The sequence below is a fragment of the Amblyomma americanum genome, chromosome 3 (genome assembly GCF_052857255.1).
Source record: "Amblyomma americanum isolate KBUSLIRL-KWMA chromosome 3, ASM5285725v1, whole genome shotgun sequence".
Classification (NCBI taxonomy): domain Eukaryota; kingdom Metazoa; phylum Arthropoda; class Arachnida; order Ixodida; family Ixodidae; genus Amblyomma; species Amblyomma americanum.
Genome location: NC_135499.1, coordinates 220,406,959 through 220,434,550, shown reverse-complemented (window position 1 = coordinate 220,434,550; position 27,592 = coordinate 220,406,959). Strand labels below are relative to the sequence as shown.

Genomic DNA, 27,592 nt, shown 5'->3' with positions numbered 1-27,592 from the left:
TTTTTGCTCGAAACGTTCGCGATGGTCCACAATTCGGGCTCATCGATCACCACGGCCGGAAAAGGTTCTGCATCTTTCCTAGCGTATTCTTGCGCATTATGATGCTGCTATCTTTTTATTCCTTTTCTATCTGCATATTATCTTCCCCAGGACATCAGCTAGCTCCAGTTAATCTCTGTCCTCGCTTAGCGCAGCCCTCTGCCTATCCCCTTCCGGCAACAGCAAATGCTGTTTTGTCAGTGAACGCGTTTCGAGACCCAGTGAAGCCATTTAACCAAGTAACTAGATTACCTTCTTTTTTATCTCCAAAGCAGGGCAGAAGCAACCACCAAAGGTCATCATCATCAGCCTTACTACGCCCACTGCAGGGCAAAGGCCTCTCCCATGTCTCTCCAATTAAACCTGTCCTTTGCCAGCTGTGCCCACCGCATGCCCACAAACCAAACTCATCCGCCCACCTAACTATCTGCCGCCCTCTGCTACGCTTACTTTCTCTTGGAATCCAATCCGTTACCCTTAAGGACCAGCGGTTATCTTGCCTTCGCATTACATGCCCTGCCCAATCCCATTTCTTCCTCTTGAATTCGGCTAGGATGTCATTAAGCCGCGTTTGTTCTCTCGCCCGCTCTGCCCGCTTCCGGTCTCTTAACGTTACACCTATCATTTGTCTTTCCATAGCTCCCTGCGTTGTGCTTAACTTGTTGCCCTTCTAAACGACGCATGACTGCGTTTGAGTGAGCTGAAGTTATCGCCCATCACAGGGATGAGCGGATCAGGGAAATAATCGAGACAGCGAACATTTCATGTGCAGAGAACTGGTGTGTAAGCGCGGCATCACTGGAGATGTAAAAGTGATCTTTATCACTCTGTTTCAGTTGTACACTGCGCGTTCTTTTTCACTTTTCGCTGTTGCTTGGCGTGTGCGTGCGCGTGCGCGTGCGCGCGTGGGTGTGTGTGTGTGCGCGTGGGTGTGTGCGCGTGGGTGTGTGTGTGTGCGCGTGGGTGTGTGCGCGTGGGTGTGTGTGTGTGTGCGCGTGGGTGTGTGTGTGTGTGCGCGCGTGTGCGCGCGCGTGTGCGCGTGCGCGTGCGTGTGTGTGTGTGTGTGTGTGTGTGTGTGTGTGTGTGTGTGTGTGTGTGCGTGTGCGTGTGCGTGTGCGTGTGCGTGTGCGTGTGTGTGTGTGTGTGTGTGTGTGTGTGTGTGTGTGTGTGTGTGTGTGTGTGTGTGTATACCGTGCTTCGGCAAGAAATAAACAACAATTGGAGGTCAGGAAGCCACCCACCGCGGTGGCTCAGTGGTTAGGGTGCTCGACTACTGATCCGGAGTTCCCGGGTTCGAACCCGACCGCGGCGGCTGCGTTTCGATGGAGGCAAAACGCTAAGGCGCCCGTGTGCTGTGCGATGTCAGTGCACGTTAAAGATCCCCAGGTGGTCGAAATTATGCCGGAGACCTCCAATAGGACACCTCTTTTCTTCTTTCACTTCCTCCTTTATCCCATTCCCTTACAGCGCGGTTCAGGTGTCCAACGCAATGAGAAAGATACTGCGCCATTTCCTTTTCCCTGGGCACCGAAAAAATAAAGATTGATAAAGAAGAATTTCGCCGCTTGCGTTCCCTTTGCAAACGCCTGTACAAGCGGGATCATGAGTCCTATCTTGAATATTTAGAGAATAGTGCCTCTAATCGTCCTATTGAATTCTGGCGATACGTTCGCAAGCGTTCGAATAAATCTGATAGTCATATTCACTTAGTTGACTCTCATGGAAATGAAATTCGGAATGTCGCTGACGGCTTTGCTCAACACTTTTCCTCCGTGTACAAATCTCCACGTTGCGATTCTGTATGCCTTCCAGCTGGCGCACCTAATTCCGTTCTTCTTGACGAGAAGTTAGTGAGTGAGAGTCTTAAGTGTTTGAAACCATCTTTGTCCCCTGGACCTGATGCCATTCCAGCCGCCATAATAAAAGCCTTCAGTAGTACCTTCGTCCCTGTTTTAACCACGATATTTAATAACTGTTTGAAAAATTCTGCCTTCCCCCGCGTGTGGAAAACGACGCGTGTTTTCCCTGTGTTCAAATCAGGAAACAAATCTGATGTTTCGAACTACCGCCCCATTTCTCTTCTTTGTGCAACCTCTAAGCTTTTTGAACTAGCTTTGCACAAAGTACTTTCCTTCCACCTCAAACATTTAATCATACATAATCAGCATGGTTTCATAAAAGGTCGTTCTACTACAACTAACCTTGTGACTTTTATGACGTATACATCAGCTGAAGTCCTTCAGAGGAGTCAGGTAGACGCTGTGTACTGTGATTTGAGCAAGGCTTTCGACGTTGTTACTCACTCATTACTTCTTCAAAAGCTTCTGCTGTTTGAGATCGACGTTTCAATTGTAGCCCTCCTACGCAACTATCTTCTTGATCGGACCTGCTTTGTCTGTGTAAATGGACAGACCTCATTTGTTTACACTCCAACCAGCGGAGTTCCTCAGGGCTCGGTATTAGGCCCGCTTCTGTTCTCTGTTTTTATCAATGACGTTTCCTCCGTTGTCAAAAACTCCTCGTTTCTTCTTTATGCGGACGATATAAAAATGTTCAAGGCAATACATACTCTTCATGATTGCTTGTCATTGCAATCGGACATATCCGCCTTCTCTGATTGGTGCTTGAAGAATGGGCTCACTCTCAATTCATCTAAAACCAAGGTTGTCTCATTTACGCGTAAAACGCACAGTCTTCTCTACTCTTATTCTGTGAATGGTAGGCTGCTGCCGAGGGTTGATGAAATTAATGACCTCGGCGTACTTTTCGACCGCAGCCTCAGCTTCTCCTCTCATACAAAACGCATTGCTCTGCGGGCTATGCGTACACTTGGCTTCATCTGCAGGCTTTCGAGAGAGTTTCGAGCCCCACTTCCTTTCTTAAAGCTCTACCTCTCCATATGCTTGCCGCTTTTGGAATATGCGTCTGTTGTTTGGAACGGCACTTGCCAGTCGAACTGTGAAAAAATCGACAGAGTTCAGCTAAAGTTTTTACGCATATTTCAACATCGGTTTTCTTGCAAAACTTCCAGCTCTCGTCCCAGGCGGAGTAACTCACTGCAGCTTCCTTCTCTTAGCTGCCATCGCGTGAGGGCAGATATAATTTTCTTGTATAAACTTCTTCATGGTCACATTCTATGCCCTCAGCTCCTAGCGCGTATCCTTTTGCGTGTACCGCGAAAGAGCATAAGGGAATTCAGACCATTCCAAGTTTCTGCGCTCCTGCACTACCTCTCCCCTCTGGACAGAATGCAAAAGTTGTTCAATTCTCTTTGTCCTCACCTTGATATATTCGAAAATTCTCTCCCTTCTTTTATATTGGATGTCCGTGACGTTCCACTTTGAGCACTCTTTTTCTCATACATAACTTCCCCTTTCATGCATTTTGACTTTACTACACTTGTGCATTTGCACTGGTATTATATTGTTTTTTTTTCTCCTTAATTGTTCATCACGTCTACTTGTTTTCATTAATGTTATTTCTTTAATACTGTGTACTCACGCCTGATTGTCTGTAACGCGTTCACTAATTACATTTCTTATTGTGTATGATTGTATTTCTAGCTTGTATTTCAGAGGTTTCTTATTCGTTCATATTAGTATTGGCTTTATTCTTGTTTGTATTTTGCTATATGCTGTACTTGGCTGTTATCGGTCGTTCTTGTGTTCATTCTCTTTGTTTATTGTTTCATTAGTTGTTTATATGTCTGTTGCCTGTTCTAGCTGTTTTCATTTACCGCTGTTCTCGCTGTTTTCTTGTTTTCACTTTTTTGCTTCATGCTTGCTGTCACGCCTAGTTTATATGTCTTTTTTTCTATCGCCTTAACTGCTGCATTAACTCCCGTGAGTCTCTTCCTTTGTGGAAGACAAATTTACATTTTGTGCGTGTGAATGGTGTACCAGCACCAAGACCTTTGGGTTGTTCCTGGGCACCGAAAAATAAAGATTGATTGATTGATTGATTGATTATTATTATTATTATTATTATTATTATTATTATTATTATTATTATTATTATTATTATTATTATTATTATTATTATTATTATTATTATTATTATTATTATTATTATTATTATTATTATTATTATTATTATTATTATTATTATTATTATTAAAGTCAGCGCTCGTTTGCTGCTTGCTCTTTCCGGTCCTGTCTTGGTTTTGTGCTGTTTAGCTCTCATCCACAAACGACCGGCCCAACAAGCTTCAATTCCATCCGACCGAATTGCTTCTCGCCGGAACTCAGGAGAAATAGGGGAGTTTATTGCCATACGTTCGGCAGATTGCGGCCATAGAATGTATTAACAAGACCCAGATCTAAAGGGCCGAGTGTTCGTAAATATAGCGCGCCATAATCGAGGCTATCTTTCACTGTCGCCGCTATAAGTACGCCCGGGCGAGACCAGGTCCTGTTTTAGAGCACGCCGCGGCCGCCACTTCCTTCCCGACTTCATTTTCCCCCAAACTCGGGTCACGTTTGCGCGGATAGCGCGCTCTCTCTTTCGAGGAGCCAACATCGGGGATTTGTTTCTCCGTCGCCGTTATAGCTGCTGCCTTTGCTGCTGCTGCCTTGTTCCCGAAACCCACATCCGACTTTCGCATCCGGACTTCTTCCTGCAGCCTGGACTCGCTTTCACGAACAGGTTGCGCGCCCAACAACGACAAGCGGGTCTCGTTTTTGAGCTTGGAGTATCACTGGTCGCCAACTGACGGAGAGAGAGGGTGTTTGTAGCGTACTTTTCTACCGTGCTTTCCGATGTTGCTTTATGGACAATGTTTGTCGCCATTCTTTGAGTTGCTACAGCCGTACAGGAAGCTTCAGTGAGCGTCCTTTACGACATTATTATTACTGTCTCCATGGGCGACAACACCGAAGCAGATTTCAGACAGGGCTCCTTGCCTCGGCTTATCATGGCTCTTTCTGGCATTGAGGTTAATTTAATTTTTCTTCTTTTATTATTTAACTGGGGTATTTATTTCAGTTAGTATGGGATGAACGATTACCTTAAAGGGACCATGAAACAGTATTTTCTAAGGTTAGGAAAAGCGCGCGAGCTATCGGAAGTACACCGCTGGCCACCGCACCGCAAAACGCCGTCATGAAAATCGGTCGACGCCATTGGCTGCAGAGCCACCTTGAGGGGCAACGGCTGCTTCGTTCTTGAGTTTTATCCGAGTATAGCTTTATTAGCAACGAAGATATCGGCGATTAAAAATTATGCTCCTCTTTTTCTTCCTCAGCAGATACACGCCGACGTGTCAGAACAAAATAAAGAAGACAGGACGGTAAAGCACCCAGCGCCGCCGAACGAGAAGGCTCGGCCAGATTTCCCGCTCTGCATCAGTAGGGTAGGGGCGGCTAAGAACGCGCGGTGAGGCGTCGCCCTGTTTGGCTGCCAGCAGCAATCTATTTGTAAAAAGGGGTTTACGCACAGGTTTCAAATTAGACTCGAACATTAAAAAAACAACAACTCTCTACAGAATTGTTGCATTAGAATATAACCATAAATTCATTTCAGGGGTTGCACATGAAGTACGCAAACATTTTCTTCTTCTTAGTTTATATTAATTTTTTTTAATTTGCTTCTTGCTGTGTAGGTTGTTCAGAGCTCTGTCGAAACTGTAATCTCGTCAACTGGCATCTGTGGCCATTCACTTTCGTTTTAGGGTGCTCCGCGGTGGCCAGCGAAGCTACCGCTCGCTAATGCGCATTCCGCAAAATTGGGAGTGTTTTTTTTTTCTTTTAATTTCAGTGTGAAGCACGGAAACATCCGAAGGGGCCATTCTGAAGCCATTTATAAGACTAATCCGCGCATAAAATCTGCACTGAGACGCAAATTTCTATTTCTTCCCGCGATTGTTACCTGTTGTGCCTTACGTTCCCTAAACCTGCCTTTCCCTCCTCCTCTTTAACTATCTATCTAGCCCTTCGCAAGGTTGCACGTAGCCTGACAAGCGCTGCCAAACTGTTGGCCGTTCATGGAATGAGGATCTCAACTTTTTCCTTCTCTCTCACAGTAGAAAGGGAGGAACCCTTTATCAAATAAAAAGCAGAGGTTTTAGCCGGAGTGTAAATCTCGCTGGCGGGTTCCGCTGCGTAGAGAAGGGGGAAAGAAGGCCGGACATGAGAGGTGCAGAAAATGGCGCACACACTACTCATTGGAAAATGCCGGACGTTATGGTTTCCCGCTTATAGGGTGCGTCGGAGCGTTGCGCCCCATGCGGCGCCGACTGGAGTCGCAAAGAGGAGGAACACGGGAAAGAGTGGGCGCGTGTACCATGTTTCCGTATCCGGACTCGCCCAGGTCCAGCACGAAGCTGAGACGCACGTGGTTGAGCTCGTAGAGCAGCTTCTCCACCCAGAAGACCAGGTAGCGCCGGTGCTGGTGCGACAGGCGCTCGTGCTTGCGGTGCAGCTTCACCCGGTGGTAGACTGCGGACAGCGTAAACACGCAAACATCGCAAAGTGGCGCCACCCAAGGCAGCGGCCACTGAGTGAAGCTAATATACATCACGTCGCTGTTCTGCGGCACACTACGTCACGCACACTGCCGTTACGCGACGCATACACACGCCGAAGTTTGTTTACACGACGTTTCCAGCATACTGCTAAGGGTGCGAAAACACCCCGACCTGCCTCCATTGCTCACAACACACAAGGGGTAGAGTGTAGACTCGCGCATTCACACGCCGGCCTGTGAAAACGCTGTCCAGGCGGCATGGAGCGTGGGTGCTTTCGAGAACGTGATCTGCTTGGTCACGTGATTTGGGCGGGCTAATGGTTGACCCCTAAAGGAGCGAGAAAGATGACAGTTTTGTGCGCTTCGCGTTAGGTTCCCTAAGACGCGTTTAGTTCCCCTATAAAGTTCCCTATGTGACGCAAGGCATGTGTTTCTCGAGCGCGGTAGCTAAATAATTGAATATAAAAGTTCACTTAGCCCCTCCATCGCTAATTTAAGAATTCCCCGAGTTCGGCAACCTGCAGCCTAAACGTTGGCTGCTTATCCAGCATTACGGCAAATGCCTCCTCTCGTTGGTGCTCCTTCAGGCTTAAGTCTCCTTTCAACTTCGCCCGCATTTTGTACGTACTTAGTTGGCTCCCAAACTTGTCTTGGCCCAGTGGAAACATGGCCCCGAAGTCAAAGAAGACCGGAGGTAGGTTCGCCTCTGTGATGTCTGCCTCAAGGTACAGGAGAGAAGAACAAAAAAAAAGGACAGAAAACAGCCATTACAAGTGTCCTTGATAATGGAAAGAACGCTCACGTATGGCTCTACCACAGCTTTCTTCAAGCAAACAAGTCATATAAGCTTACCCGCCAAAAGGCTGATCGCCACCAAGACAGTGCGGGATAAAAAATCGCAGATATGCTATTCAGCATTTGTAGAGATGCGAGTACCGGTCTCACCGTTGACTTCGAACTTCTTGCGCCAGATGAGGGCGTTCTTGGCCATCTGGAACGCGTTGTCCAGGTTGAGCCTCTTCTGGCGGATAAACCGGCGGCAGAGCTCGTCGCAGTCGACAATCTTCTGCAGGTCCGCCGGGTGGAACTGGTCTGTTCATGTTGTGCGATGATTTGCAAAAAGAAAAACAAGGTCCCGGCTGCAACAAGAGAGTCTGTAACAACCTTGCAGTTGCTCGAGAATTTGGAGCAGAAAGAATCGTTCGTGCACATGTAGGAAGAAGAATTAGCTGCGGTTCAACTACCGCTGGACCTGGTTAGAGAGCGAAAGCTGTGGTGTATCGGGCGACTAGACGCGGCTTGGTGTCTGTAACGTTGAGTGCGTCCCGCACACTGGATAGGCAGCGCGCCCACCCTGCCACCTTGGCAGTTAAATTAATGGTTGTTCACAAGAGGTTGGTCACCCAATGAACGCTGCGGCCTATCTATTCCCCCCAGACTGACGTCACAACGGCAGTTTCCATTGCGCGACATCACGCGATTGTCACGTGATTATTCTACCGCCCACTACCGGCGAATTAAAAGGTCAAAGGTAAAGTTGTGCGACACCATGGTGGACCACATATGGTAACGCCTGCAGCCACACTTGACCTCTGGCTCACTTGAAGGTCAACCGGCAACGCACGGCGAAATCGGCTTTACCAGTGCGGTTGAGCTGTACACTCAAGAGGGATACAGTGAAAGGAAACTTTTGAAGCGAAAGCTTCACTACGCTTGTCCAGCTCAACCGCACTGTACCAGATGTGATGATAGGGTTTGAAAAGAAGAAAGAGATAGAGAGAACGGTTTAGAAACCACGCGCGGTCTATACTCTGCGGGTGGCAGTGCCCTATAGTCTCGAGTGCAATTGGGTTGGCGGCGTCGTAGTTAATAATGCACCAAACTGCACACTGTACAGACGCCTCTCTGTGGAATGGCTTAATTGTGTTTTTTTCAGAATTACTGTGAACAGTTCAACAGAGGACGAGTACACATAATAGAAATTCTTTCAGAAACAGCAAATATACAGAGAGAAAAAAAAATGCAGAGAAACTTAAATCTGCTGACAAGATACCGGCTATACCGTTTTACCCGGCAGGAAAGAAAAAAAACTGGAGAACGGGTGACGAAAGTTAACGAAAATGGAAGAAGGGAACATACATATCAATACCCAAGCGCACGGCAAACGGAAACATGAAAACCAGCCCCATGAAACCGCATTCGCGCATGCGCGTGACTTCGCACGCCAGTTTCGACGCCCTGAAGTTGTTCAACGTGCACCGAAGTCTCATTACGCGAGCGTATTTTGCCTTCCACCTCCATCAAAACGCGGCCGCCGCGCCCAGGAACCAAACCCGCTATCATCGGGCAATGCGTTATGTTTCAACATACTCAGCGGTAAAGGAAGAGCATAGACTGTTACGTCTGATCATTGACAATGCCATTTCGTAAGCACGGAGCGCGGTTACATGTGCCTCGGAGGCGTCAACGCAGACAACCGTCATCATAAATTTTAAAAAAATTATAATACAACTTAACAAACGTACATGAAACGGGGCTTGCAAAATGGAATACACGGTCGTGGTATCATCCGGCGCGTTTTTCTTTTAATGCGAAAGCATTTGTCTCATGAGTGGCGTGTACAGGACCCGTTGGCAGAGGGAGTCGGCAGAGCGTGTTCATCAGAGCTTGTCTGCACGAGCTGTCAGTCATTCATTATAGGGGTAATTAATAGAATAGATTATTAAATAATTGTGCAATTAGCGCGAATGAATAATTATACCGCCAAATGGCTAATTATTATAATTATTAATTTTGAAGAAACAAATGATTGGTTGAATTAGTTTATTAGTTCACACGTTCATCGGCAATTTAATCGAATTGATGAATTCCTTAATTGACGGAATAGGCAGTAAAATAATTAGTTGATTAAATAATTGTGTAATTAGCAGTATTGAATAATCAAGTCACAAAGACTATTAATTCAATGGGCGATTAATCACGCGAAATAATTAATTACCTAAATTAATCAAATACTTCACAAATTAAGTAGTGATATAATCGAATAATTCTTTATAATTCTAATAATTACAGTAAAACTGTATTATTATCATCATCATTATTATTATTATTATTATTATTATTATTATTATTATTATTATTATTATTATTATTATTATTATTATTATTATTATTATTATTATTATTATTATTATTATTATTATTATTATTATTATTATTATTATTATTATTATTCATTGCTATAATAATTATTGTCATTATTATAATTATAATTCTTTAATTACAGGACCGACGTATTCGGATGTGGTATAACTGAAGTTAGAGCGAAACCACGGCTTAGAAAAGACAAAGGCATAAAGAAATGAGCACGCAGCAACATAATCGGCAGCAGTAAGAGAAACGCTTTCGCATTACTGCACCTAAGCAGAGTTAAGTGCACCCTTGGAGTTTTTGTCTTTTCAGTTCCCTTCAACATTTCCATCACGGCGCGGTTCAGGCATCCACTCAAAAAACAGTTAAGGATTCGTTATCCCGCCTGTAAAGTACTGTTGACTCAGCAAATGCCCTGCTACGCGAAGATGCGTGATCATAATTCTGAATAGGAAATCGTCAGCTAGTCTCTTTATAGCGTACAAAAAAAGTTTACTGTGTAAACAACTCTACGAGCAAGGCACACAAGAATTAACAGAGGCCCGAACCCGATACATTCCTTCCATTCGGCCGGCCTCCTCTGTTTATGTCATTAATATTCTATTCCAAGCGAGCTATAGTAGCAACAGCACGAGACATTATACGTGGTCGTCGGTATAACTGCAAAGCAAACGGCTTGCTGCAGCCGCCAGAGCAGGTCAAAATCTTTCTTTTTTATCGGTAACGAGACACAGAGTGTGCTCCGAAATGCTCCTGCTGCGAAAGTAAGTACCGCGGCATAAAACGAAAGTACCGAACGGACGCAACAAGAAGCAACGGACTCAAAGGAAATCAGTGGCCTCTAAATGGTCATGCTTCGGATAAGCTACTGCACGAATAAGCTACTTCAGCTTTTTGCAGGGTTATATCCGCCTAGTAGATGAACTGGCTTGCTGTTTCGCTCGCTTTGTTTCGTTTTGTACGATAGTCTCTATCCGCGGCGGTGGTGGCAGCGAATAGCGCCGTGGCTGAAGGTTCGCTAGAGGGCGTTGTCGCGTGGGAGCGGCTGAAAGTGCAGAACCACTGCCTCTGCCAATTCTTTGGCACAGCGCACAACGAAAAGTGCAGTTGCTTATTTTTAAAATATGTATAAATGATATAGTTAGGATTAGTGTGCAGGCACTCTTCGTAGTCTACGCAGGCGACACGAGTTTAGTTTTGCATTAAAAAGATAGTGAATTGTCACCTTCGGGCAACACTACTTTTAAGAAAATTTTCGGAAGGAGTAAAGTTGATTTGTTAGATAAGAACAAGAAAAGCAAGAGACGCCTTATTTCGGCCTGCATGAACATTTGTTGATTGCAGTTTCACCCTACAACTATGCTCTCACAAAAAAAAAAAAGACAGACCGTAAAGGAGATAAAAATGTTAACAATTTCGGTGAAAATTTGTCCTGGGATGCACATGCAATACATGTACAGATACTTATAGCTCCGTAAAATATAACTTACGGCACCAACCTCGTGCACGAGTTTGCTCTAGTTTCAAGCTTAAGCTTCAAGCTAAAGCAATCGTCACTGCTTTTACCAAAGTGCCCGACAGAGAACTGCACATCAAATTATTTACAGGATTAGGCTATCAGAAATTATTGTGATTACACAATCTCGTTAACTGTGCATATTTCAAATTGTAACTACTACATTAAAAAGAAAACGAAGCCGATTACGGACACTTTGATATCCACTCTGGTGTTTCACATCTGTGCTTCTGTTATGTAGAATACGTTAACGGCTTTCACTCTCACCTCGGTCATGGTGCGAGGGAAAAACCGTTCGCAGATACTTTATGCCACAGTGCAGGCAGCAAGCGGCCAGATATGATCATACTGCTTCTTAGCTAATACTGCCACATGTTTTCAAGAATGGGTAATCTAATCAAACGTCCAAAATAAAAAAAATTTTCAAGCAAAGCTAGAAAAAAAAGCCCTTAAAACTAACTTGCCAAATAGAAACGCGATTCTATAAAACAGAAACAGACTCAGTGAAATATTACAACTACAAGCGCAACTACATCTACAAGCGCACTGAAAATGTTACGTTCGATCCAACTAATAAAACACGCGCAAATATGTAATGATTCAGGATTTCTTTATTGTAAACTTGTTACGGCCTCTGCGAATGTTAAACTAACAAGCCATAAAGCCTTTGTGCGACCCAGTCATGAATGTGCCTTTATTAGGAATCAGTTCTAAACATACCTTACCTAAGCATACCTAAACATGCCTACCCAAACATACATAAACATACACACCAAAGCATACCTAAACATACAAAAGCCCTTTGTTTTGTTCAGTGACAATACTAAAGCGATATCGGCGCAAGTGCCTAAAGCCACCGGGTGAACATTAACGAACGGTCCATGCATTGCTTCTGCAAAGGTGATTAGCTTTTTAAGTCGTCACTATACTGCTAGCAACGAACCCGTGTACATAAAATCATCACATACCTAAAACCTAACTAATCAAAAACCCAGAACCACAAATAGTGCATGAGGTCACTTGTTCGTTGCAACACGTTCAGGGCTTCTTTTCTTCCGTCACTGATTAAAATACAGTATCAAATTACGCTCTTGTATGTGATTTGGGAATCTTTAGGTTATTTTCAGCAATTATCTAAATTTTCGGTGTAAGCAAGAAGCACAGTCGCGAAATAATGTAAAAAGACACTATAGTTCACAGAGCATTTGTCTCTATATCGCTTGCAGCTTCTGTTGCTAATTTTCTTCTGCATATGCGCCTGATGTCTCATGCGTTGATATCTCCTTTGTTGATAGCGTGCAATACTTTTGACCTGAGTGTTTTTTATTATTTTGTAGTTTTGATTTTTCACGTTTGTTAACAGACTGTTTGTCTGTGTTACGGTTCCTACTTGCGCAAAAGCCTGAAAGGTTTCTAGTAATTGTAAATAAATTAAATACTACGCTGGCGTACCTTCCCGCTGAGCCTTCCTCTCGCTTAAGCAACTACCGGGTCGAAGACGCGCGCATTCCTCGCGTAAAAAGCCTGAAGTTCCTCCAGAATAGGCCCGACCATGCTTTCTGCGCCAAATACGTCTTTTCCTTGGAAGCTCCGCGAAGGTTACCGCTTTGCCATTTTTTTTTTTTTTTTGCAGCCAGAGGCTCGCACAACGAGTCAACGACCTTGCCCTACCCATCGCCAGTGTTTGTGAATAGCTTTCTTCGTAAAAACATGGGGGAGAAGGAAGGACAAAGGAGGCAAGCCGGGGCGGGAGTATGCGAGACAGAAAAAAAGAAAAAGCAATGACCACGAAGCGGTGCCACATGTGGTTGCGGAGACCGGATTGAACTTTTTTCTAATATTTTTTTCTTCTGAGAAAGTTAAGCACTAGGGCGGGACCCTTGTGCCGATTTGAAATACCGGTGGATTTCCTGCGGTAACTGGATTCGAATCCAGCACATACCGCACACAAGAATCATAACGGTGGAAACTAACCCTTTACAAATATGTTCTATAGACAGTCTACAGATTTCCTATAGACTCTGTTGTCTTCATAGATATTTTGTCTATTCAAAGTCTATTGACTGTCTGTAGAAAAAAGGCTGCTAAAAGTGCATGGCCATAAATCTATAGATTGTCTTTAGACGAATTAAAAATATTGGTATTGCCTATAGACTGTTCTCTAGGGTTTATCTATGGAGAGTCTATAGACTGTCTAAAGAAATTTTTGTAAATGTTAAAGTACTCCCTGTTCCGTGAAACTGGAACATTTTAGCGGAGTGTTCTGGCCTGCTGCAAGATGAAACTTCATTCATGGTAGAGAATTGCACTAACTTCGGTTAATTAACACAGAACACCTTACGTTGTCCTTCGCGTGTTTCATTGCTAAATTCATTGAGTCGTACCCTCTCACGCATGAAAAAAAATGGAGTGAACCTCTTGTCCGTTTCCGCAAATACTTCGACAACGGTCATTCAGTTTCACAACAGACTCTGCTCTAGAAATACGCCGCTACTGTTACGAGTAAAATCAGGTGTGGTGAACGCTCCGCTTCATATATCAGCTGATCTCGCAGAAAGGCACGCCATAATTTGGCAAATATCGAGCCAGTCTGGAGGGCTTCGTGCGAAGACAGTTCGATCCTAACCTCTGCCAGTATGCCCGGTGACTTTCCTCAGAAGAAAGGTCATAGGCCCCAAATGACCGCTTGCAAACTCATTGTTTTCAAGGGAAACGTAATTACCTGTACTCGACGTTAGCCACCAAAAAGGTAAACAGATAATTGGAATAAAAATGCTTAAGGATTTCAAGCGACCCGCGTCAGATTTAATTTCAGCGTCAGTACTTAACCTGACGCCACGAGACTGGTGACGCTGAGCTCTTAGTTCTCTAAATTAAATAAGAGCGCATCCAATTAGGTGAAAGTTGATTCGCGAACGTGGACCGAAGCCTGCTTGTCCCGACGTGCTTGTTCTAGCTTTGTTTTCGCTTTGAACGCCCATAGTGTGCAAAGCTAATGTGCCCAATTACGGAACTTTTGGGTTAAACTAAATGGTGGCGCTGACCGTTATTTTCTCACGAACAAGAGAAAAACAGGGAGCAGGCGCAAGAAGCAAATGATTAAAAAGAAGACAATAAAACAATTGTCCAGTTGCTCAGCGTCGCCGTCGACCCCGCCGCATCTCTACCCTGGCTTCTTTCACGCTTTCTCTGTTTCGTTTGCAAGCCACCGGATCCCCGTTCGCACGACGCATTGCACAACACAACGTGAGGAAAGCCCTCCCGGGACTGCTACGGCACGCGCCCTGTTGCGACGGAACAAGCAAAAAACAAAAAATGCCGAACCAAGACACGCTGCAGGAGTGGGGGCGAGAGAGAGAGCGCAAAATAATAAAGAAAAACTTCCTTTCGACACCCCTAAGGGTTTTTGTTTTCGCTCCTTCCCACCTCCTGCAATTCTCCTCTTTCTATTCCTCCTCTGCTCACCCTGAAAGGAGCCGTCTCTCTTCGTGTCGACTCCACCCATCTGTGTTGGCAGCCTTTGCGCGTTATTCCCCCAACCCTTCTGTTTGCGGCAGCGCTGCAGCCGCTAGAGGGAGCGCATTAACTTTCGGCGGCGTAAACAGCCGTAAGGAACACCCCGCCCCAAGGATTAAAGGGCCCAAGCACAGCATGATCAGGAGGAAGGTGCGACCCCGTCGTCATGCAGTCGAGAACGCGCGAGTCGTGTCGTTTCTGCCACCGTCGTCGCTGCCGCTTCGGTATCCAGTGGCTCTGGGTGGATGCACGTATCCGCTCATTGTTCCCGCTTTAAAGTAGCTCCTAGACACTCCGCTCTACATTCGTGCCAGGATCAGCACATTGTGCTTCTGCCGCTAGTCTGGCAAATGCTAGTCCATCCCGCATACGAAATTCTGTTTACATTTCGTTGGCGGTGCAGCAGCAAAAGGAGAGAGAAATGAAACTCGCTGCCGAATCTTCTCGGGTGGGCGAAAGGACTTCAAAGACGAGCTTCTTTTTTTTTTAATTTCGTAAGAGAAAAAACGGCGCCTTATCCGCTTTCACTGCTTCTGCTTGTCCCCCGAAAAGAAGCGTTCCGACTTTATGCTCCGGCAAATGTATCGACAAAGCTACGATTGACAGAATTTCATTCATGCGAAAGAACACCGAGGAGCGCGGTTCTTCATTTATTTCGATTTTGAAATAAAACATTCTTATCGCCAAGATTAACGCAACAAAATTGAATAATAATATGCGCCGACGGGCTGTTAAATGTGCACCAGGAAGCAGAACGGTAATATCCTGCCAAAAAGAAAGACAGATAGGTACTGGCGAGATAGGAAAACTATAATAAACCGGTGCAAAGACTCACGAAGGCGAAGTCAGCGTGAGCTGTTGTACTCTTCCTGCATGCGGCTTGTGGAAAATTCGCACGGAAGCGTCTTTGGAAACACCGGACTCGCTCGGGTGGAGAGCACATTTGTGAATTCTCTATATTTCTCCACAGTGGACACAGCGTGCCACCGCCCGTGAAGGCGGACGACAACCGTACCGCGGGCCTGGACATTTCGAGGCCAGGAATCATCACGTCAAGTGAAAGCAAACTTTGCGGCACTTCTAAACCAGGAATTAGAAGGCAAGCAATATTTAATACTTCCAAAACTTCAGTCACGTTCTGGCACTGGCAAACAGAAAGAGACTTAAGGGCTCCCTACTTCTCTGGTGCCAGGCACCAATCTTCTCGAACGAGGAAGTATGCAAACTTGTCCACTGCCAGGATTTTTTTTTTCTTCCATTGTGACGTGGTGAAACCCACAGCTTGTGAAAACAGAGAATCTGGCTCGTGATGTGAACAATAAGAACTGGCTCCTCGTATTTGACCGATGCTACACGGCTGCTCGTCGTTTCATTTGAAAAACGCAAGTGCAAGCCCACAAAAATGCGGGGTAGTTTTAAGCATACGCGAGAGAAGGGTCTAAGTCGATTATCTGACAGATGCCGAACTCAGAAGGGAAGTACATTGTCGGAACACAGAACATAAGTGTATCTAACACAAATAAGGAGTGATCACGTTAATTTCGCTGAATGATGTCGAAACGTAAAAAAAAAACCAAAGCACGTTGCTCTGTTTGCTTTCACCTAACCAATCCTTTACCGTTCCCCGCCCCTTCGCGTTCATTTATGTTGAAATCGAATCTTTATGGCAGCCGTTAATTTTCAAGGTATAAATAGTCAAGCAGACCTGTGAAGGGATCGAATGGGCAGCTGCGTTGAATCACTGTGAGGTCGATCACGCGCCCAGTCCGTGGGCTGCCAGGACGCGTCCCCAACACACTCTCGCCACTTCCGGCACATTATGGTTCCTGCTGTCTCTGCGGCAGTGATGAACAGCCCTAATGGGGGCCCACTCGGCTTCGAAGGTCAGGCACCTGCGCTGCACAACGCTGCGCGGGGACCGAAAGGCCGACGCTGCCCTCGCGCAGAAGGTTTCATTACGGGAAAACGGGGTCTCTTTCCGAGGCGGGAGCATTTAGCTGCTCGCCTTAAACAAACACAGCCGCGTCCACCGCCGATGGCTCGCGGCGCCGCGGCCCGCCGCCCTTGCCGACACCCGACACACTGTCGTTGCGTCTCGCGGGGGGGTCCCGTGCCGTGAGCTAATGGGGACGTCGGTTTCGGGGAATTGTCCCGGGCGGCGGACGTCCATTTTAACCCCCGTAAACAACAGATGCGGATCCCTCGTTGACGCCGCCGCGTGCATTAGTGGCACCGCGGACACGCCGGCGCCTCCTTGAAGCATCTGTCGAGAGACGACTCCCAGTTGTTTGGACCCTCCCGGAATGTTGTCGCGCCTCGTCCGTAACAGCGGCAAGCTAAGCCGCGTATGCGCACGAGAGGCGCCCCGCTGTGGTCCGATGACAGGACTAAGTGCGGAACAGCTGCGGGCCGGACGAGAGTCAAAGGAAAACGATTGCGCCTGCGGGCACAATGGGAGGTTGTTTTTGCTTTTTGTTCCGGGGGCGAGAGTGTGAGCAATACTGTGAAGGCATGGGGCGTGCCACCTAAACCTGGTGGGCCAATCATTTCGAGTGTCTATTCCCGGAATGCCATGTTCGTATAGCTATTTTGATGTTCTTTTCGTGTTGGGCATTTTAGGGAAAGGGTTTTGAACCTTGCCGAAGCGGGAAGGCGTGCCATACAGTTTTTGAACCAATCAGGTGTTAGTTGTTTGTGATTGGGTGATGCAAGGGGTGGGCCAGTCTCCTAGGTCTTTAAAACCAGGTCCGGAGCCGGGAAAAGGCGTTCTGAGCTAGATTTAGATCCCTTGCATCTTTGGCGATGCCAAGGAGGGAAGATTTTCCCTTAGCCAGTTCCATGTAATCATGCTTGCCGTTTATTCTGTTGTAAATATGTGAATTCCTGTATAAAGTTTCAGTTTTCCTTCCTTCAGTCAAGTTTTGCCGGATCTCGTCTGTTATACCGTCTCGTCTCGGACGGTGGGGCACCCGGTGGTGGAGCCCGGTATACGAGTTATACGAAATCTCACCACGACCAAGAAGAACGAACCTATCTTTACTGGCGCAGTCGACAGGATCCTTTCGTTATCAGGAGATAGCAAAGGAGGAAGAGACGACGTTCCGGCAACGGGCCAAGCATCGGCGGCTGAGGAGGAGCAAGAGCTGAAGGCAGGAATCGGCAGCTTCCAAGGGAACCAGCAGCGGAGACTCCAAGGGTGGACCAGCAGCGCAAGGCGGTAGCCGGTCGGGAGAAGCTGCGTGGGGAAGCGGGCGGCGACAGAGAGACAGCGACAGCGACGAAAGTCGGACGCCAGCGAGGTGCATCTCATCAGTGGGTGAGTCCTCTTTGCCTTTCACCTTGGCGGGGGCATTGCTGTCTGGATAGGCGGTCTGGGAGTGCATGAACACCCGGTTCGCACACTTAAACCCGGACAGGCGGAAAGCGAGCACGATGAGTGAGGGAGAGGAAACGGTTGTTTCGGAGGACAGTTCGTCTGTGTCTAACGCTCAGATTAGCAAGATGGCTCTGGAAATGAAAAAAGAAGAGGCCAGAGCTGCTGAGGAGCACCGTCGAGCTCTCGAGGTCCAGCTTGAACTTGCAAAATTCCAAGCAAGCAACAAAGGAGTAAGCCTGGAGCAGAACGCCACGGCGTTGGAGAGAAGCGACTCGCGAGCGGAGTTCTGTCGGTACTCGAAATGGTTGTCGGGAGTGCTCCCGAAGTTCCCGGCAGAGGCAGAAGTGCCTGTCTGGTTCGAGTCGATTGAACACACCCTGGAGGCCTACGCGGTCCCGAAGGAACAGTGGGGCCAAATTGTATTTCCGCTAATAGTGGATAAGGTGCGGTTCTTGTCGACGCGCTTGACACCTTCGCAGCATAAGGAGTACGAAGTCCTGAAGAAAGTGGTGCTAGAAGAGCTTAAGCTCTCAGCGGGAGAATATCGCAGAAGGTTCATAACATCGAAAAAACTGCCTAATGAGAGCTGGAGGGCGTTTGCGACTCGCCTGCAGAGTTATCTCAATTTCTATGTGGAGGAAAGGGGGGTGAAAACGTTGGAGGGAATCGTTGAGTTGCTAGTGGCGGACCAACTAAAGAACACCCTGTCTGAGGACGCCCTTCGATACGTAACTTTGCAGGAGGGTGAGGGATGGAAGAAAGCGCCAACGTTGGCGGCATTACTGCAGACGTTCGAGGAAGCGCAGGGAAAGAACAGCGCAGTGAAAAAGCACGAGCAGAAAAAGGGGGAGAGCTCAAATGGTCGAGACGGAAAGCGAGATACGTACCAACCCAAACGGGAGGCGACAGGAATACAAAGGCCGGACACGAAGCAGAAGTATAAAGGGTGCTTTTCGTGTGGGTCGATGGGTCACAGGAGGGCCGAATGCCCGCATGGCTCGGGACGAACACCCACGAAAGCGCTTAACGCTAAAGGGGAAAGCCTTACTGCACGGGTGGCGACACAGACACGAGCGGCCGCACAAAGCGAACTAAGACCGATAACTCTGTCTTGTCAGAATAGGCAAATTAATGCAATTCTGGACACAGGCGCAGAAATCACGGTTGTGCGGGAGAGCATAGTACCCCCGGGACTGGTGGAGCCACATGGGTCCATCGAATTGGTGTCAGCCTTTGGTGAAAAGGTACGGGCTAAGCTTGCAGTTGTGCCCCTGATGTTAAACCGCGGGGCAGGCATTTTCTCCGAGATTAAAGAAGCGGTGCCAGTGGTATGCGCTCTGACCGACAAGCTAGCGTCGAGAACGGACTGTTTGCTTTCGGAGGAAGCATGGGAGTCACTGAGGGAGGAGTGTGATATGAAAGGGCTAGTAGAGGCGAACGACGGTCAGGCGGCAGACCACGTGGGGGTGGAACGGGACAAGTTACACGGGCCGCTAGAAGAGAAACCAGTCAAGGAGGGCGTAACTCCCCACGCGGAAGTGCACGCGGTGGTCGGCAGGGCAAGCGAGAGCGGCGCACTAATCGCCGAAGACACAGCTTGTAGTGTAACCGAGGAAAGCAGCGCTTCGGCGGTTTTCAGGGAGGAGCAGCGCAATGACGCCACATTGCAAGAAGTGTGGAAAAACGCCAGGGCTGGGAAAGGTGGCATAACTGAAGTAGACGGTCTCCTCTACCATAAGGAAAACTTGCTTGGGCAACCAGTAATGCAGCTGGTGCTCCCTAAATCCCGACGTCAAGAAGTACTTAGGTTAGCCCATGAATCAAACTGGGGCGGTCACCTTGGATTCAGGAAAACTAAGGCGCGAATCAAGTACACGTTTTATTGGCCAGGTATTGAAGGGGATGTAAGGGCATACTGTAACAGCTGCCATGGGTGCCAGACAAGGGCGGATCGTCGCCAGACGGACAGAGTGCCGATAGAACCGCTAACGAGGCCTCGATACCCGTTCGAACAGGTCAACGTCGACGTTATAGGTCCATTGGATCCACCCTCAGGAAGGGGTCACAGGTACGCGTTGTGCATCATCGATTTGTGCACACGATGGCCTGAGGTGGTGTGCTTGCGCTCCCTCAGTGCGAAGGCCACCTGTGACGCGCTCCTGACGGTGTTCAGCCGGACGGGAATTCCGGAAGTAGTCGCCTCAGACTGCGGGGCAAACTTTACGGCCGAACTCACACAAGAGTTTCTGAAGAGGCTAGGCTGCTCGCCAAGGTTTTCAACGCCGGGGCACCCCGAAAGTAACGGCGCGGTCGAACGTTGGAACCGGACATTTAAGAACATGCTGTATCATATCATCCAGGAGGAAGGGAAGGAATGGGACAAGTTTGTGCCCTTCTTGTTATGGGCGTACCGCGAGGTACCACATGACACGACGGGCGTCGCCCCGTTCCAGATGCTGTACGGGCGAGAACCAACCGGTCCGCTGGTGGTTTTAAAGCGCAGCTGGGCGGGACAGATAAGTGTACCAGCTATGCTGGGGCCGTCCCCATCACAGTATATGCGGGAGCTGAAGAGGCGCCTAGAGCATGCAGCGGAGGTGGCACAATTAGTGAGCTCGAAGCAGCAGAACGCGTACGCGACCCAGTACAACAGGCGGGCGAAGGACAAAACTTTTCAGATAGGAGACAGTGTGCTGGTGTTTGACGAGCAACGTCCTGGAAAAATGTTCCCGCAGTGGAAAGGGCCGGGCAGCGTTGACGGAAAGTATCGCGAACACTCGTGCTTCGTGCAGATGCCAGGAGGTGCCCGAAAATTAGTACACGCCAGCAAACTACGGCCGTATCAGAAGCGCGTAATGACAGTTGGGGTGATATTTGATGAGGACAGGGCGTTTGGCGAAGTAGAGTACGTGCCTCGATCGGTGTCAACGCGGGCTACAGTATCGGTCCTCCCCAAGGACATGACGGCCCATCTGAAGGCGGAGGAAGGCGGCCTCATTCGCAAAGTGTTCACCGAACACCGAGGCCTATTCGACGACAAGCCGGGAGTAGCGAAAATAGGAGAACACAGGATCGTTTTAGAGGAGGGCTTCACACCGAGGTCAGGTTACCCTTATCGAATACCCGCAAGCCTAAAAGGCGAAGTGGGCAAGCAAGTAGATGAGCTACTTGAGATGGGTCTGATTTTTCCCTGCGAAAGCCCCCACGCCCATCCCGTGGTCTGTGTCCCCAAAAAGGACGGGTCGATGAGAATGTGTGTGGACTTTAGAAAGCTCAATGCGGGGACAGTGGCAGATGCCTACCCGATGTCGTTGCAGCAGGAGCTCATTCTGAGCGTAGGAAGGGCTAAGTACATTACGCTCCTCGACCTTAGAAGAGGGTATTGGCAGGTGCCCCTGGCACAGTCGGCTCAGCTACTCACCGCTTTTGTCTGCCATCGGGGGCAGTTTGCGTGGACGGTAATGCCGTTTGGGCTGAAAAACGCGGCCCAGACGTTTCAAAGAGCCATGAACGAGCTTTTACTCCCGCATTCTGCCTACGCGTGTGCGTACTTAGACGACATCGCCGTGTTCAGCGAGGCGTTGCCTGACCACATACGACACTTGCACGCCGTCTTCGCAGCGTTAGAGAGGGCGAACCTGAAAGTTAAGCTGGAAAAGTGTCAGGTGGCGAAAGGGTCAATCCGTTACTTGGGACACATAGTGGGCTCGGGAAATCACGCACCCGATCCCGAAAAATTGAAAGCCATTAGGGGACTGAGGGCACCGAAAACGAAGAAAGAGCTCCGTAGCGTGCTCGGGCTGTGCGGTTATTACCGGGGCTATGTGCCCAACTATGCGGAGGTGGCAGCGCCGCTGACAGAGCTAACGGGGAAAAGGATTCCTAACAAAATTCCGTGGCCCGCGGAAGCTGAAAGTGCGTTTCAGCGACTCAAGGCGGCACTCTGTGAAGCTGCGGCTCTCGGGACGCCCGATGCTGGCAAGCCGTTTTGGCTGTACACGGACGCCTCAGCGGTTGCGGCGGGAGCCTGTCTCTCCCAGTGTGCCGCGGATGGCTCCGAGCGGCCAATTGCGTTCGCGAGTTGCAGATTTTCTCCAACGCAGGCTCGATGGTCAACCATAGAAAGAGAGGCGTTTGCAGTCATCTGGGGGCTGGGGAAGTTCGACCTCTGGTTGTTCGGCGCTCAGGTTACTGTGGTGTCTGACCACAACCCCCTCTCCTTTCTTACTCTCACCACGCCTCAGGGAGCGAAGCTGACGCGTTGGGCACTTGCCCTACAGAGATATAATGTGTCAATAAAACACAGGAAAGGGAGCGCTCACGGTAACGCTGACGCGCTGTCTAGGTTGCCGAACGACAGCTGGGAGGCAGACAGCAATGATCACGCCGGGGGGCAAGGAAGAGAGGACATGTGTACCAAAGAGCAAACCCAGTGACGTGTGCTGTGGCAGTAACTGGAACTGCGGTGTAATCCGCTCGTTTGGGTGTTTGCAGTGTCGCAATGTGTTTGCAGTGTCACAATGTGTTTGCAGTGTCACAATGTGTTTGCAGTGTCGCAATTTGTTTGCAGTGTCGCAATGTGTTTGCAGTGTCACAGTGTGTTTGCAGTGTCACAATGTGTTTGCAGTGTCGCAATTTGTTTGCAGTGTCGCAATTTGTTTGCAGCGTTGCGATGTGTTTGCAGTAGTATCCCCACTACTTAGGTCGCCCTCAGAGCGATTTTATAGGCGAAAAGGGATCCCTCGTTGTGTTATAATTCTACAAGGTGCCATTTGGGCCCCTGGTAGAATCTTAGGGGGGGCGTGTGAAGGGATCGAATGGGCAGCTGCGTTGAATCACTGTGAGGTCGATCACGCGCCCAGTCCGTGGGCTGCCAGGACGCGTCCCCAACACACTCTCGCCACTTCCGGCACATTATGGTTCCTGCTGTCTCTGCGGCAGTGATGAACAGCCCTAATGGGGGCCCACTCGGCTTCGAAGGTCAGGCACCTGCGCTGCACAACGCTGCGCGGGGACCGAAAGGCCGACGCTGCCCTCGCGCAGAAGGTTTCATTACGGGAAAACGGGGTCTCTTTCCGAGGCGGGAGCATTTAGCTGCTCGCCTTAAACAAACACAGCCGCGTCCACCGCCGATGGCTCGCGGCGCCGCGGCCCGCCGCCCTTGCCGACACCCGACACACTGTCGTTGCGTCTCGCGGGGGGGTCCCGTGCCGTGAGCTAATGGGGACGTCGGTTTCGGGGAATTGTCCCGGGCGGCGGACGTCCATTTTAACCCCCGTAAACAACAGATGCGGATCCCTCGTTGACGCCGCCGCGTGCATTAGTGGCACCGCGGACACGCCGGCGCCTCCTTGAAGCATCTGTCGAGAGACGACTCCCAGTTGTTTGGACCCTCCCGGAATGTTGTCGCGCCTCGTCCGTAACAGCGGCAAGCTAAGCCGCGTATGCGCACGAGAGGCGCCCCGCTGTGGTCCGATGACAGGACTAAGTGCGGAACAGCTGCGGGCCGGACGAGAGTCAAAGGAAAACGATTGCGCCTGCGGGCACAATGGGAGGTTGTTTTTGCTTTTTGTTCCGGGGGCGAGAGTGTGAGCAATACTGTGAAGGCATGGGGCGTGCCACCTAAACCTGGTGGGCCAATCATTTCGAGTGTCTATTCCCGGAATGCCATGTTCGTATAGCTATTTTGATGTTCTTTTCGTGTTGGGCATTTTAGGGAAAGGGTTTTGAACCTTGCCGAAGCGGGAAGGCGTGCCATACAGTTTTTGAACCAATCAGGTGTTAGTTGTTTGTGATTGGGTGATGCAAGGGGTGGGCCAGTCTCCTAGGTCTTTAAAACCAGGTCCGGAGCCGGGAAAAGGCGTTCTGAGCTAGATTTAGATCCCTTGCATCTTTGGCGATGCCAAGGAGGGAAGATTTTCCCTTAGCCAGTTCCATGTAATCATGCTTGCCGTTTATTCTGTTGTAAATATGTGAATTCCTGTATAAAGTTTCAGTTTTCCTTCCTTCAGTCAAGTTTTGCCGGATCTCGTCTGTTATACCGTCTCGTCTCGGACGGTGGGGCACCCGGTGGTGGAGCCCGGTATACGAGTTATACGAAATCTCACCACGACCAAGAAGAACGAACCTATCTTTACTAGACCTAAAACGCATAAGGCGCTGAAAGCTAGAACAACTCGGTTGAATAATAGTCCATTTAAATAAACTTTAAGTTGAACCACGCATTGCACCATTTCGAAGCAGGAAAGCTCATAATACACGTCAACAGTGGCCACCGGTATACACTTAAACAAAAGCGTATCAATGCAGTATTTTCCGAAGATGGCCGAGGAGTGACACTGTCTTCTTGAAAGAGTTCTTGAATATATGGGCTTCCGAAATGAACTTCCAGTTATTGTTAGCCAGCACCTCTTGTTTTCTAGATTGTACCGTATATTCCCACATTTTTTCTGCGCACATTTTTTTTTCCTACTACGATGCCCCTCCTTCTGGGGTCAAATTGGACTAGCAGTGTGCCACGCCGTGTCCACTGTGGAGAGATACAAAGAATTCACAAATAGAGCGTATTCACAGTATCGCGAATGTGTTCTGGCCAGTGACAGGTCGAGCAAGCTATACTCGGTGTTTGTGAAAATCGTAGTGCTGGGGTACAATTCACAGTAATTAGATAAAATTGAAGTAATTTAGCGTGGCACACTGCTAGTTATATTTGACCCCAGAAGTGATCAAAGTAATTAAATAAATATGAAGAACGGCTTCGCTCCGCCTGTGGCATTCAGGCTGACTGAAAACATCGCGACGGCTCTTCGGCTCGAAGCCCTGCAGTGGCGAAGAGCGCTGCCGTCGAGAACTGTTCTCGCTTCGTAACACGCGCTAAAAACGGCGCTCGGCTGGCGATACGACGGGCTCCCGTTAACTACAAACAGGCTCGAGCGTTATCACTCTCGTCCTTTGCATGCATGCAATCTTCGTCTTCCTGCTTCATAAGCATGAGAGCACTGTTCTGCGCTTAGCCTTATCAGTTTACAAGTGCATGTAAGCAGCTAATCACGCCTCGCTGCTCATTTGTTTCCACCGTATCTCAAACCATTTGTTCCCTCGCTCTCGCCGGGATCATGAAAGTACAAGAAAATTCCTCCTATCGGCTACAGAAAAAAAAGACTAATTAAAATGTCGTAAGCACGCTCGATTTATTCCGGACATGTTTTTCCAAGCAGCCAGCGCAGGCGCTCGGCTTTTTTCTCTTCCGTTGTCTCCCTTCCATCCGCGAGCTGTTGCGCCTTTTCTGTTGTCTGCTGCTTTCCCAGTTCCTTCCGCACCCAGGCAGCGGGGAATTCTGCATGCGGCCTGTGCCTACAACGCAACGCAACGAAACGATGGCGTCAGAGAGCGTGCTGCTTGGCGCAACACTCTTCCTATTGCTTCGGCAACGCGGCGAACGGCAGCACTGGACTGCCTGTTTCTTGAGGAAGGCAGGGGAAAGGTTTTGCCTATGACGGCTAGCGACGTGAAGCCCTGCGCACTTTTCCCAACGCTACGCGTCCAACTTTTTGGCGCGACCTGACGAGAAAAGAGTGTTATGCGTATCGTGACTTTTTCCATCGTAATCTAACACAGTAGCAGTAAGTGGTTTTATTAAAATAATAATAAAAAGGAAGGAAAAGATTTTTGCTAGGTGAGATGCTGTCGGTGTTTCAGAAACACCGAGAGCATCTCGCTCACTGCTCAAAATACATTCGCGGTACTGGGCACATACGCGTGTGTTAATTTACTATTACCGGTGTCAGCCGCCGCGGTGGCTGAGTGCTTGTGGCTCTCGGCTACATGGTCCGAAAGACGCGGATTCGATCCCATCCGCGGCGGTCGAATTTCGATGGAGGCGAAATTCTAGAGGCCCGTGTACTGTGCGATGTCAGTGCACGTTAAAGAACCCCAGGTGGTCGAAATTTCCTGAGCCCTTCACTACGGCGTCTCTCATAGCCTGAGTCGCTTTGGGACGTTAAACACTCATAAACCATATTACCGGTTTAAAAAGCTAGCCGTGTCGTTAAGTCGTCTTGAGATATCGTGGTCCTGTTGACTTCTATCGAGGTCCGCGACGGAGTAACTTAAATCATTATCTGCTGCCACCTCGACAGCAATGTTTTGTTGCCGTCTCGGGTGCATATTGTCACGTAGTGGTGATGGCAGTCGAAGCAGCGATGAAGACGGACGAAAGGATCTTCTAAAAGAACTGTTTATTGGGCTGACTTGCACCCAAAATGGACTGAATCGCTCGGCGGCGGCGAAGCGACAAGCGTGCTCGGCGATCGTCGAACAGAATGCCCGCCGCTGTCGGCCGTGCTCAATTTAAAGCTGATAGCGAACATTCGAGATAAAGGGCGCAAAGTTACTAGAACATTCCGGAACAACGTAGAATCAGCTTTGCCTGGCTGCGATCAATCGAGATAAATCTAGTCGCGTCTTGCGTCGCAAACAAAGTGATAAGGTGGTGTCGCGGCAGATTTGAAAAACGAATAAACACTGCAAATATTCGCGGCATTACTCCCCTCTCAAAGAAGCATCGACCCGATGCATTAAAACAAATAATGCGACTAGTAAGGGAAAAAAAAACGGATCTTGCGAAAATAGAGCATGGAAATGCAGCGTCCTTTAGCGCGCATAATACGGCTTCAGACGGACTACATGGACAACTTCTGGTCGTACGCGGCGTCGCTGGGATGCAGTCATTGCGTCAGGGATGACTTCATAATCCAGTTCACCCAGCCGACGAAGAACCTTGTACGGGCCGAAATAGCGGCGCAAAAGCTTTTCACTCAATCCACGGCGGCGAATGGGCGTCCGCACCCAGACTTGGTCTCCTGGCTTGTATTCCGCGTTGCGTCTTCGTAGGTTGTAGCGTCTGGCGTCGGACCGCTGCTGATCTTTGATCCGTAATCGGGCAAGCCTTCGAGCTTCTTCTGCGCGTTGAAGGTAGGCGGCAACGTCGACGTTCTCTTCTTCTGTAACGTTGGGCAGCATGGCGTCTAGCGTGGTCGTGGCATCCCTGCCATGGACGAGCCTAAAAGGCGTCATCTGGGTGGTCTCCTGCACTGCGGTGTTGTAGGCGAAGACGACGTAAGGCAGGATGACATCCCAGGTTTTATGTTCGGCATCGACATACATAGCGAGCATATCGGCGATGGTTTTGTTCAGGCGCTCGGTCAGTCCGTTGGTCTGCGGATGGTATGCAGTTGTCCTCCGGTGGCTGGTTTGGCTGTAGCGCAGGATGGCTTGCGTGAGTTCCGCCGTAAATGCTGTTCCTCTGTCCGTGATGAGCACATCGGGGGCGCCGTGTCGAAGAAGAATGCACTCCACGAAAAATTTGGCCACTTCTGCTGCTGTTCCGTTCGGTAGGGCTTTCGCCTCGGCGTAGCGGGTCAGGTAGTCGGTCGCTATGATGATCCACTTATTTCCCGATGTTGACGTTGGAAAAGGGCCAAGCAAGTCCATGCCAATCTGCTGAAAGGGTCTTGAGGGAGGTTCAATGGGGT

General features: G+C 48.7%; 1 protein-coding gene across 1 annotated transcript in view; it reads right to left on the bottom strand.

The window, feature by feature from the left end:
* LOC144126133 (motile sperm domain-containing protein 2-like) overlaps positions 1–27,592 on the bottom strand; it is a 77,683-nt gene that overhangs the window by 36,053 nt on the left and 14,038 nt on the right. The window contains exons 2-4 of the mRNA XM_077660098.1: positions 7,447–7,593; positions 7,130–7,216; positions 6,319–6,473 (exon numbers count right to left, since the gene is read on the bottom strand). Of these exons, the coding sequence (XP_077516224.1) occupies positions 6,319–6,473; positions 7,130–7,216; positions 7,447–7,593 (389 nt within the window). The remainder of the gene's footprint in view (positions 1–6,318; positions 6,474–7,129; positions 7,217–7,446; positions 7,594–27,592) is intronic.